The 12,096-nt window shown below is 33.3% G+C and overlaps 1 protein-coding gene across 8 annotated transcripts in view; it reads left to right on the top strand.

Annotated features, from left to right (window-relative positions):
• CDIN1 (CDAN1 interacting nuclease 1) overlaps window positions 1-12,096 on the top strand; it is a 104,025-nt gene that overhangs the window by 25,684 nt on the left and 66,245 nt on the right. For all 8 annotated transcript variants that reach the window (XR_004751676.1, XM_035329131.1, XM_035329133.1 and 5 more), the window contains 5 exons: window positions 1,544-1,623; window positions 1,983-2,032; window positions 4,914-4,981; window positions 9,881-9,946; window positions 11,729-11,834. Coding sequence is in view for 7 of the 8 variants with exons in the window: in XM_035329131.1 (XP_035185022.1) it covers window positions 1,544-1,623; window positions 1,983-2,032; window positions 4,914-4,981; window positions 9,881-9,946; window positions 11,729-11,834 (370 nt within the window). In the remaining variant the exon portion in view is untranslated. The remainder of the gene's footprint in view (window positions 1-1,543; window positions 1,624-1,982; window positions 2,033-4,913; window positions 4,982-9,880; window positions 9,947-11,728; window positions 11,835-12,096) is intronic.

Below are 12,096 nucleotides of genomic sequence, written 5' to 3' on the forward strand. Positions count from 1 at the left end.
ATGCTATTTATTTTTATTATTCACTTACAAAAGTAATGTTTATTTCATATGAGATTAATATGATACAAATATATGCTATGGCATTATGCATCTGGAAGTGTTTTGGCCTGTTATATCATTCTCTTTAAAAATGCTCATGCTTGAACAAATTTTTGCTCCTGCCTTTAATCATGCCATTCTTTGTAAGTCTTGCAAAGCCTTTAAATTCATTTTGGTATTTATATTCATTATCATTGGGGTATAGTTTTCTAAACTACATATTTTATTGAAAATATTACTTTCAACTGGTTGTGATGCTTATAGAAGACAGCATCTGGGGAGTGGAAAATTCACCGTCTCCTTTAGTTTCAGCACAGCCTCTACACATACACATTGGCTAACAAAACTGGCATTACTGCTTAGGCGGAGGGTCAGAGGTTCCATGAGTCCTTCCACAGTGTAACATGCGTGTAACAGAGTGACAAAATTTTGGTCCCGAGTTGGAGAAAATTAGGTGAGAAACAGGAAAAAGTAGGTTTTATCTTTGTTTACAGGACTGAAGCACAAACAGGTTAAAGGAGTTTGCCTGAAGTCACACAGGAAATCTTTGGTAAAGCTGGGAACCTTGCTAGCCTCAAGCCTGGTCTACACTTAACGATTTGATGGTATAAATATACCAGCAGCTGAACTCTATCAGCAGTTGTTCCCAGGAAGGAGGCAGCTCGTGCTTGCACAGCAGCATTGTTTTTTTCTCTGAGAAATTGTAAAATGAAGTGTTTGATGTTTTTAGAAGGCATTCTTGTAGAATAAAGTCTTTCCACTCCTTTCAGGAATTAATTGGTATATGCAACCACCAAGATTAAGCATCTGTGGATAAAGTAGAATGCCAGCTCTTCAAGGGACTGTATTCACATTTGAAAATAAACTAAAGGCAATTCCTGACTAATGTTATTTTTTCTTATTGTGGTATTAGTGATTAAAAGACTGATAAATAGTCCTAAATTCACTTCTGATTTCTTTTGTCTTAGATTTATACACTTGAAAATACCACAGAAAATCTTTGACCAACTTTTAAATACAGACAAACAAATGTGTTGACATCAAACAAATAAATAAATTTGAAAGCTACTAAACTGGAACCACCAAGTCTATAAAGTAGTTAAGATTGTTTTAAAGGCTGTTTTGAATTTTTCTTTATCTTCTTTAATTACTCCAAAGATATGGAGGTTATTTTGAGTTACATTTTCTGTATATTAAGCAGTTTACTTAAGATCTATGTGATGCTTCTGAAGCATACAGTGTCCAGTGAAACTGAGTAAGTAAGCAAGTGACTGCTATTACCCTGTGCTAAAAAAATGCTTTTGTGTTTTAAGAATTTTAGAGTTCATATATCTGAGTGGATAAGTTGTGACAAATTTATAGGTCTGTTGTTGCTGCTTGGATAACCTTAAAAATTATCAACATCGTCATGTTTTCTTTTATAAAAGTATGCCTCTCTTCCTGCCTGCCAAGTGAATAACTGAGCTAACAGGTTTTTGTATGTCTTTATTCTTTTTGTCACTAGCATCCAAAACTCTTATTAATAGTATGCTACGGGACCCTTCTCAGATTCCAGATGGAGTTCTAGCAAATCAAGTCTATCAGGTATTAATCAGAGTTGTCTTTTTATATTTGTTTTTTTTTTTTCTTCCTCTGGCAATGCTGTTATCTGCCTAGCAGAGTAAAAGATTTTAAACCTCATTTAATTACTGTCATCATAAACTATCACTGAGGTCAGGGTGCACCATAAATGGCAATGCAATATTTGTGAGGGGAGCATTTCACTTTTTAATAGCTCGCTTTTATAGTGAACAAAAGCATGCAGTTTTTGTTTTCTGTGATTAAATCTGAATAGCATCTGATAGCCTTTTTGAAGAAAAGTAATTACTGTTTTTAAGATACTGTTGAACTGTAATGGTTTTGTAGTTGCCCATCGCTATACTACTTCTCTTATTTGTCTGCAGTGTACTGTGAATGACTGTTGTTATGGACCACTGGTGGACTGCATCAAACAGTATCCTTTCCCATAAAATTTTAGGTGCACAATTGACGAGCTTAGACTGTGTGGAAGAGATGTGTCTAGCTTTAACCTGACATAAAGTTCTGCTTCACAAACCACATTTCATACTCCTCTGTTTTACGTTCAATCAACTAGAGGGTCACTGCAGAGCTTTCGCTTACACCGCTTAACAAAAATCAGATGGACCACGGGAAGTTGTCAGTTTGGTGGCTGCACATTCATATGCTTGATTGAACCTCTTTGGTTTTGATTAGTTGAAATGCATGTCTGGTTTTCTATTAAGAGTAGTTGACCCTGCTTTGAGCATTGGGGTTGGACTACATGATCTCTGGAGGTACCTTCAATCTCAAGTATTCTGTGATTAAATTAATAAGTTGCATAGACAATGTTGAATATTATGGCATTGCTTTATTGTGAATATGAATTTTAATTAGAATGTTTTCAAGTGCAGTTCAGGTTGTGATAGATTGACTGATTAGCACTTTTAAACTCCTACCTAACCTTCCAATGCAGTTATTTTATTTTTTTATCTTAAAGAAAATGAGGCTGGCTGTAAAAATAAAAAAAACTGTGTAGCTTGTATTTTAGGAGATGTTTTTTTTTTCGTTTTTTTTTGTTTGGTTGGTTGGTTGGTTGGTTGGGTTTTTTTTGTTGTTGTTGTTGTTGGTTTTTTTTTTTGATAGTTTTAAAATATTTTGAGATCCTCAGTATCCAGTGAGAATACTGGGGGAACTCCACACATTACTGAGTATTCAACACTAAGTATTTTTTACTGATTTGTTAGGAGTGATTCCCATGACCCCAAACCTATTTTAATGAAGTCCTGAATGAGTAACTCTGCAGTTTCAATCTGAAAAGAACTGTTATTGAAAGAACAGTTTCAAAATCATAGTCTTCTATCATTGAGCAGACTAGCAAGGCAATTCCCTCCCAAACCCTAGAGAAACCTTGCATAAATCACTACATCCAGTTTGGGTGAAGATCTGGATTTCACTGTACAGGATAGGACAGCTACAGCGATGTTTAGCTATGCATGAGAAACAATACTTCTTTTAGTAGTGATACATGTGGTGGTTACCTCTTGAAAATATGTTCTCTCTGCTAAAATATTTGCATGGATTCTACTTTTTCATTTAACAGCAGCAGGATAGAGTTCTAATTGTATTTGTTTTGTTGTTAATCATGCTCTTAAGTATTCATTGAAACTCTCTTCAATGTTAAATGTGACTCTCTTAAAGTGGATCAACCTTTTGAAAAGGTTGTTGATCATTAATTTTCTTACCCAAAATTTGGTACTTTAGGATTAGTATTATTGTTGATGAACAATATGACTAAAGTCTTCTGAAAGAGTTATGAACAGGTGTTAAGAATAACTTGACTGCAGTCTAAATGGTCTTCCCTATCGTCTCCAGATTCTGGTTCAAGATAAGTTATTGAATATACAGTGACATCAATGAGAATAATCAGGAGATTTTCAATTCCATTTTGGTACAGAAAAGTTTAATGCTTGGCTGTATGAGTGCATTATCTGCAAGTATGTTGCTGAATTAGATGTTAATTTTGAGGTGCATAAAATAGTTAAAAATCAATTTAAAGTTAAGGTTTTAAAAGCATAATGTCTTCTGAAGGATTGCATATCGATTTTAAATATAACTATCTAATTGTATATGCATGGACTAAAGTATGAAGTCAACCTCTTCGTAAATGCCAAGAGGCTATTTTTCAGTAATAGTTCAGATGCTTACGGGAAACTAGGCTGCTAGATTGCATGAGTAGAAAATGGCTTGTGAGATTATTTACAAGTTTTGCCCCATGGTCATTGCCATACATCAATAACAGGTATTATTATAGACTAAGTCTAAGTGTTTCTGCTTATGGTGCATTATAAATTCTGTTTGCAATATTTTTTCTTACATTTTTGGCATTCTTCATTTGCCCCCATTTTGGTACTATAACTGCTAGTACAGTTTAACATTATGTATAGCTTCAATTGATAAAAACTATGGATATGAGAAATGATTCCTTGCAATTAGCTTTTTTTGCTGTTCAGCATAAAATATTGGTATAATTTAGGTAACCAACTGTAATGGGAAAATGATCTGTAGTTTACATTTGCAGAAGTTATTCTAAATAAAATCAGGAATTTAATTGTTTTTAATGTAAGATCCTTTATAGTGATGTTCCATGAGGTTCTTCTTAAAAGCTTCCAGGATAGAACTTTGACCTCTGGGTGGATACATTAAAAATGTTTGATGTGATGACATTTTTTACATATTGCTAAGAATAGCACATTGGATCAACAGGCTGTCAGTGAAGTGAAAAGGACTTTGCTGTAAAATATTATTTCATTCTTCCCTGACATTAGTTCATGCTTCTGAAAAATCAATTAAAAGGGTGTTTTGTTACAGTAAGATGTTTCAGATGGATTTAGTGCCTATCAATTTCAGAATATAAAGAAAAAAAAAGTTTATTTCATTCTTTACTGAATTAGAAAATTGATACATGAATCATTAAAGAATAACTTATAAGCTATTTAACCACGTGTTTTAAGCTTATGCTTTATTTTAATTTGGAGGACAGGGAGCAAAAGTAGGAATATCACCCTTATATATATACCAGGTAAGTATGATATAATGGGTTTCAATTTTGTAAAATGTATTCTGATGTTGTATACAGTAGTCTGATTTTCACAAAGTGCTAAATGCCTCTGCCCTGTAAGGAATTTCAAAAATTAGAGTTCAAATCATTGATCACTCTGAAAATGAAGGTGAAGGCCAGTAAGCTTTATAATGAATTATTTTACCTATGTATGATATTTTTCTGAATTTGTTTCTTTTCCAATGTAATCTTCTATTTCTTAACCTAAAGCTATCAGCGCTATTGGGCATGAGCATGAAGTCTTGCTGCAAGAAATGCTTTTGGAAAAAAATCTTTCTTTTATAGGTAAGAATCAGTGGTAGAGGCTAGCTAGTGGATGCTTAACTTTAAAGATTTCAGTGACTGTTTACTTAAGAAAAAAATAATCCTCCACACTATTTGTATTAGGTAGTAAAAGAAGAGTAAAAAATGATTGATGCTGTACATGTTATCTTTTATTGATTTAGAACTGAGCAGGAACTCAGTTACCTAATACCCTATATATACAGCACATGCACAGGGTTGCAATTAATATTTTATAGAATAAGTAGCTGAAAAAAATGCTTTAATATCTGCTGCAGTATTACTTTTGGTGTCATGAGATATTAGCCATAATCTAGGCCTTATGAGACTTAGGAGGAAGCATAAGAAATATTAGCTTCAAAATGCTTTCTGTATAAAGAACTGCTAGAAGATTCACTCACTTTGCTTTCTGTGCAGTTTCTGTTGGATTTTTTACCCCCTGCTTCCCAAACAATGAAAGTCTCTATATTGAAAGTTATTTTGAGGAATAATTAAAGTTATTTTCTTTCTCTTTTTTTCTTTTAGCATGTACTACATTTCTTGTGTGCCATTAAAACAATCATTAGTATTTAAATGATCAGTTCGCCTATAGTGATAATAAACTTTAGGAGAACTTTAGATCTCTGTTAACACTAGATTCAGTGTAAGACTTTGGAAAACCTTTAACAAATTTAAGAAATTAAAAAGAATATTAAGATTTTTAGGTTTGTCCACATGATTAAAGAACAGAGCGTGCTCTTTTATTTTAGTTATTCCTATCTTTTTACATTTTTCTCCATTACATACAAACTTGCAAATGATACTATGAAAACCTGAGAAGGTTTTTTTGTTGTTGTTGTTTTTACTTTGTTCAAAGAGCAGAGATAATAGGATTAAATTGTAATTGGAGAGACGATATTGAGTTAAAATACTAAACAGTTCTATGAACAATAAGTATAAAACAAGCTGCCAGGGAAGGTTATGGAATCACCTTCAGTGAAAAATTCAAGGCTAGACTTGACACTCATCCATCAAAGCTGGTAATGAAATCAATCCTGTCACGATACAAGGGAATGGACTAGATGACTCACTAATGGATCCTCAACCCAACAATTATCATTTTTTTTGGCTTGTGCAAGCTTGTGTTGTACACAAATCAGATTTAAATTTTAATGATTCATGACCTTGGGTAAGCATCAATTTTGCCTTTAGAAATAAGCTCTAAGAAATTTGTACTGTCAATTCAAAATACTTAGAATGGGTTAACTTGTCAACATACAGAGATATAAATAAGATGGATTAATTTATTGTTTACATTTTATGCATAGTGAAGCATTGTTTACTCATGATTTAAGACGTGTTAACTGTTTTTATTATATCTTCCATTGAATGTGTCTCAGGTTCTGGGTTTGATTTTTTAAAAAAATCTTTTCCTTAGTATCTACAAGAGGAACTTTACTGTATTTACTGAAATCCTTGCAGTAAAATCTTTTCTTTCTCAAAAATTGCATCTAAAACCACTTGAAGAAACCCCGTGGAAAACAGAAGAGATGACTATTTCCTAAAGGTCAACAGATTCAGGCTTTTTCTGGCTTTCCATCTGTGTAAGATGGAATTCTGGTGTTGGAGATGGCTTGTGACTTAGATTGCTGTACTGACAAAACTATTACTTTTTAACCCATAACATTTTCCATGTTAATGTAGTACTCTAGTGTACTATTCTTCTAGAATAGCAATTTTTTTGTTACAGCTATGTTTACCTGGTCAATAGAGAGTGTATTACAGAAGAAAAAAGCCTAGCAGCATTTAGAGTCAGGAAGAAAATTTGTTTCTTTCAAAGCATACAGATCAGAAATAACGCCTTCAGATTTGCCCAGAAATTGATTGGAAAATTAAACAAACTGATATTTTTTGTATTTTACAAAGGTATTGTTCATGAGAAGCACATCACTTCCTTTCTACATCAGAAACGCAGTTCTCAAGTCTTTTCTGTTTTGCCTGAGATTTACAGAATCAATGGAAGCATTCTCTCAGAACAGGCTAACAGACTTCCCTTCCTCACTGGTTCACTTGCCTTGCTGAAATGCCAGGAATTTCTACGTTATACGTAGGATCTGACTTCATCTTTTCATGTCTTTGCCTACCCCAGAATATATTAGGAAAGCTTTTAGCTATATTGGGAAGGTGTATAACTGACCTTTCTAGAATCATAACCTCCTTTAGCTCCCACTATGGTGTCCCTCACCTATGGTGTCCCTCAGCCTGGATATAAATCTTGAAATCTGTTTAGTGTCTTCTGCTGTAATCTTCAATGTGCAGCTACTGCCTACTGATGCACTAACAGAAGAATGTTTTGCTTCCTTGTTACATCCAGAGGCTAGTATAAAAACAATGATGAGTTAAATGGCTATGATTGAGTTACAGTAAATACAAACCTCCAGATCTGTTGGAAATCTAAACTAATGGACAACGTGGACAAACTTAGGGCTGTTTCAACATAATTTTCAAATCTGAGGATGAAGAGATGTAGCTGCCATTGGCTGGCTTTCAAGCAGTTGTTAAGTCATTCTCTTGATCCGTACAAGAGCTAAAAGATATTTTAAGGTGTGCATAAGGCTTCTATACCAATCTGAAGCATTCCTGGGCTAAAAAGTTTGAACTTCCTTTTGATGAGATTTTGGCTCAAAGAATCTCTCTGGTGATTCTGGGGACCTTCTGTAACTCTTTTTTTCTTTTTATTTTTCCAAAGTTACAAAGCTTCATAATCACTGAAGAATCAGTAATATATAATTATTTTCCTGTGTGTGATTGTCAACTCACATCAATAATAAAGGTGTTTAAGTGTATTTTTCACTGTTTCTCATAGTGAAAAGTGTTAGGAGAAACCGAGGCAAAACTTTCCAAAACAAATTTAAAGCAGAAAATATATTGTGTCAATCCATGTATTAAATTATTTCAAAAGTAATCAGACATCCTTAAAAAAAAGAGTCTGCTGAAGAGTATAAAGGTAATGCTGATGCAAACTCCAGCTCAGACACTTGCAAAGTTGACCTATCAGCAGATGTAAAAACATTTCTTCTGGTTTCAATGTAGAAGGTTTGTTTTTTTTTTATGTTTGTTTAAGGTAAATTTCCTTAAATTTGTGACACTAGCCTTTGTTGGATGTGATGGAAAAGTATGAACATTCTGTTGCCGTTTGTGTGTTCCCAAATAAAGTTTCTTCTAGACTACTTGTCTAGAAGTCTTTTCCAGACTGCCTTAAACAAGTGAGAGCAGGTCACAGTTAAATAGAGCTGGATGAAACTGGGTTATGTTTTATTTTTATCAAGATTAAGAAACTACTTAGAATATTAATTTGTTTTCATAATGTGATGTAAAAATCTCTTCAAGGGTCTGTTAAACCAGAACCTTGTCAATCTAAACATATTTTATCCATATACCTAACAATTTAATTTTGAAAGTAGCCAACAATCAAGTCTGGCTACAAATCCTAGAAAAGTTTAACAGCTGACCAGGTGATACTAAAAAGTCTTGGATTCCAAAATCATGTATTTACAATGTAGTGTTCCTACTGTGAATAAATGCTCTCAAATTTCAAAAGAAATACCACAGCTATTAAAAAGAACGAACAGCCATTGCAGTTTACACTTAAAGTGAATGTACAGCATTCCAGAATTATTGGTGTCCTGCTTGCAATATTAGTTCACTATATAAAAAATACACCTCAGACTTTTATTTTTCAATAAGGAAGGGGAGGGAAGTTTGCTTTAGGCAGTTTTAAAATATTTTGATTTCTAAGAGCATATGTTTATCTTGTCATTAAAATGTTGCTTGGACTCAAACTGCTGACCTTTCAAGATATGCACAAAGTATTCTAAAACTGAGTTCTGAACATTGGCCGTGAAACTACTGTCCTAACCTGATAAATGGATTGGAAATAAGCTACCCAACAGTGAGAATGGACCATTAATTTTAATCAAAGGTGATGTAGAAAGGCGAATGGGATGCATGACAATGTCAACAGCCCAGTAGGTGTTAAGGGGCTACACAGCCTTACTTGTTACTAGGTTTTGCCATTAGTTGAGCTTCGGTGAAGACAGAAAGCCATGCCTGGAATTGAATGACCAGGTCACTCCAAAATCTAATGGTGTTTCAGAAATACCAATATAATGGTATTGGAAATCAAGGACAATAGTTTAAAAAATAGTGAGGGCTTGCTTTCTCCTTTTTTTTTTCTTTTTTAAAGGAAACATCATTTTTTTCTGTTTTCTTGCTCAGTTATTTCTTGAAATATTCAGTTTTAATATTCAAAAGCAATAGAGTTGTATAGCTAATGTTAAGGAAATTTCTAATTTTTGTTTAATGTTCTGAAATTAGTTAAATTATATTCAGAAGTCAAGAGAAATTAAAATCATGTCTTCCCTCTACTAGATTTCTGGTAGAAGATGATTTTCTTCTTTTATTTATTTGTTTCTTTCTTTCTTTCAAAGCATACAGATCAGAAATAACACCTGTACTAACATTAAAACAAAACTAAGAAGGCAGCTACAGTATTCTACGTTTGTGGTGTTGGTAGGATTAATCTCAACAGCTCCCTAATGTGAGAAGACTCTTCTTTATATCAGCAAATATATCTCTTTATTTTGAATATTTGGGGGTTATAAAATACTGTATGACAGCTTGAATTAATGATGTTTATAATGAAGACATAAAAATGCAGGGATGACAAAGAAGCATTTTTATATCCATGCTTCAGGTTTTCTACGAAGGTTCATTTAATCTGACACAGTGTTGCATGCATAAGAAAGATATGTATGAGTGCATTAGTAATTCTTACACTCTTATTTAAAATAAAATTAATTATACTGCTGTCTAGTTAATAGAATAGTTTTATAAACAGTAGTTCTTGTTCTCTCTATATAGCTGAAGATCAGCTTCGTGCAAAAGGTTATGACAAAACACCAGACTTTATTTTAGAAGTGCCAGTAGGTAAGTCTTTTAAAAAGAATTTTTATTATTTTATTTTGTGTAGAAGTGTTTATGTTAAAATACCACAGCTACTTAAGGCATACGAAAATAAAGTATATTATAGGATACAATATTACTCTGTTTTTCCAGTGTTTACCCAATAATTTTAACAACTACTTTGTGTGTATTACCCATAATACAAGTAAAAATAATATTAATATTTTCTCTTCAGTTTCTGCACGTTTTTGTCACAAAGTCATAAAAAAGGAAAAAAGAAAGAAAGGAAGAAGAAGAAAAAAAAACAATAGGAACCCCCAAATCCTCACTCCCTCTAACTTTCTCAGCCCACTGTATGATGTGAAATCTGAAATACCTCTAATTGTCTTAAACTTTAAGGTACAATCAAATGCAAAGCAGTTTTAAAATAATACCATTACACCTCTAGGTCACTGTGTAAAGGTTTGTCATCATGCAGTTACGCTCATGCCATCACATTGCGTCTAAATACAATTCAGTAGTTCTCTATTTTTTTAAAAGCCTGCATTCACAGGAAGCAAGAAAGAATAAAAGTGGGTAAAAAGGTCATGCCAAAGTTCATCTACATCTTCTGGTCTTTAGGCCATATAAGAAGGTAAGATGACTGTTGGCTGGGCCATGGAAGAAAAACATGCATGTTGTCCAAGTGTAAGGGATTCTTAATGATCCTTTGTAAATCAGCTTTTATACAAAGAAAAATCTGATTCACCTGCTTAGAGCACAACACCTGTCTGTGCAGATGTGGGTGTGTCAGAGAAAATACAAAGGCTGAAAGCCTTCTGCAAAAGTCATGTGCATGGCTACTTTTTTGTTCTTTGTTTTGATGACAGTTGGAATTCTTACAGATAACCGATACATACATTGGTATAAGGAATTGGGTGTGTAGTGTGAGAGACTTAGTCTCATCTTAAGCAGTTCTTCAGATACTATCTTTCACCACAATATCTTATCCAATAGTTAAGCGGCTCTCATATACGAGAGTCTTCTGAAAAGTTTTTAAAGACCTCCTTAGCTCAGTAATGGTATTCCACATTGCCCTAATGGGAATAGATGATGTTTTAGAGTGATTGTCATGATTTCTTCTTCAAAATTAGATTGTCAGTGTCAGAGAGGACTTTTCCCAAAAAAGAACGTTTTATTAATATTGCAAATTCAGTTCTGCAAAAAATGAGGAAACACACCAATAAGTGCAAATCCCAGAGTATCACAGAAACAGAAATTCCAAATTATATTTTTCACATAACCCTCCTTATTCCTAAATTCTTCCTGCTGAAGCATTTTTGATTTTGCAAAAGTAAGGAAGCAGATATATATCTATGATAACCTTTCTTGCTGTTCTCACACCTTCCACTCTAAACTAAGAATTTTCTCTCTTTACTGGCTTAGCTAACTGTTCTTGATATTCACCAGAAGTCTTCAGTTCCTTACCTGACAACTCCTTTCCAGCAAAGTAAGAGTGAAAATAGGATGAAATTGCACCTTAGTCTGGTCTCTCTTTCTTTACATTCCACATGTTTTAGAATAAAGGTGAATATCTAGAACAGGATGTAATTAAACTTAAATTGAGACAATCAATTAAAATACTTTGTGTTTTATTTTAAAATGTTGTATGTAGATATTTGAAAAATATTTTTACAAATATGTAACTCTGTTGCAAGCATGAATTATGTGGTAGTTTGGGGGTTAAATAGGGTATTCCCAAACACATTCTTACAGGCTGTTGAGTTTGATTTTCACAGTTCACTTTATTTTCTGCTGTCACCCTAGCTGTTGAAGGACACATAATTCACTGGATTGAAAGCAAAGCCTCATTTGGTGATGAAAGTAGCCACCAAGCCTACTTGCAGGACCAGTTTTGGAGCTACTGGAATAGGTACATTACTGCTATTTTTTCCTATACATTTTTAAAAATAAGTTACTGGGAAAAAAAGTATAAAGTGCTCATGACTTTTTTATTAAGCTATGTGAATAGAATACATGTTACTAATCTGGCATTTTGAATTTGATTAATTATTATGTCAAATTGGAACGCTGAAATATTTGTGACATTCATATAATAATGTTAACATGCAGCAGATATATATGGTGATTTTACAGTGATGCTGGAAAACAGAATAATCTGGTTTGGTACAGAA

Source organism: Oxyura jamaicensis, chromosome 5, assembly GCF_011077185.1.
Source record: "Oxyura jamaicensis isolate SHBP4307 breed ruddy duck chromosome 5, BPBGC_Ojam_1.0, whole genome shotgun sequence".
Classification (NCBI taxonomy): domain Eukaryota; kingdom Metazoa; phylum Chordata; class Aves; order Anseriformes; family Anatidae; genus Oxyura; species Oxyura jamaicensis.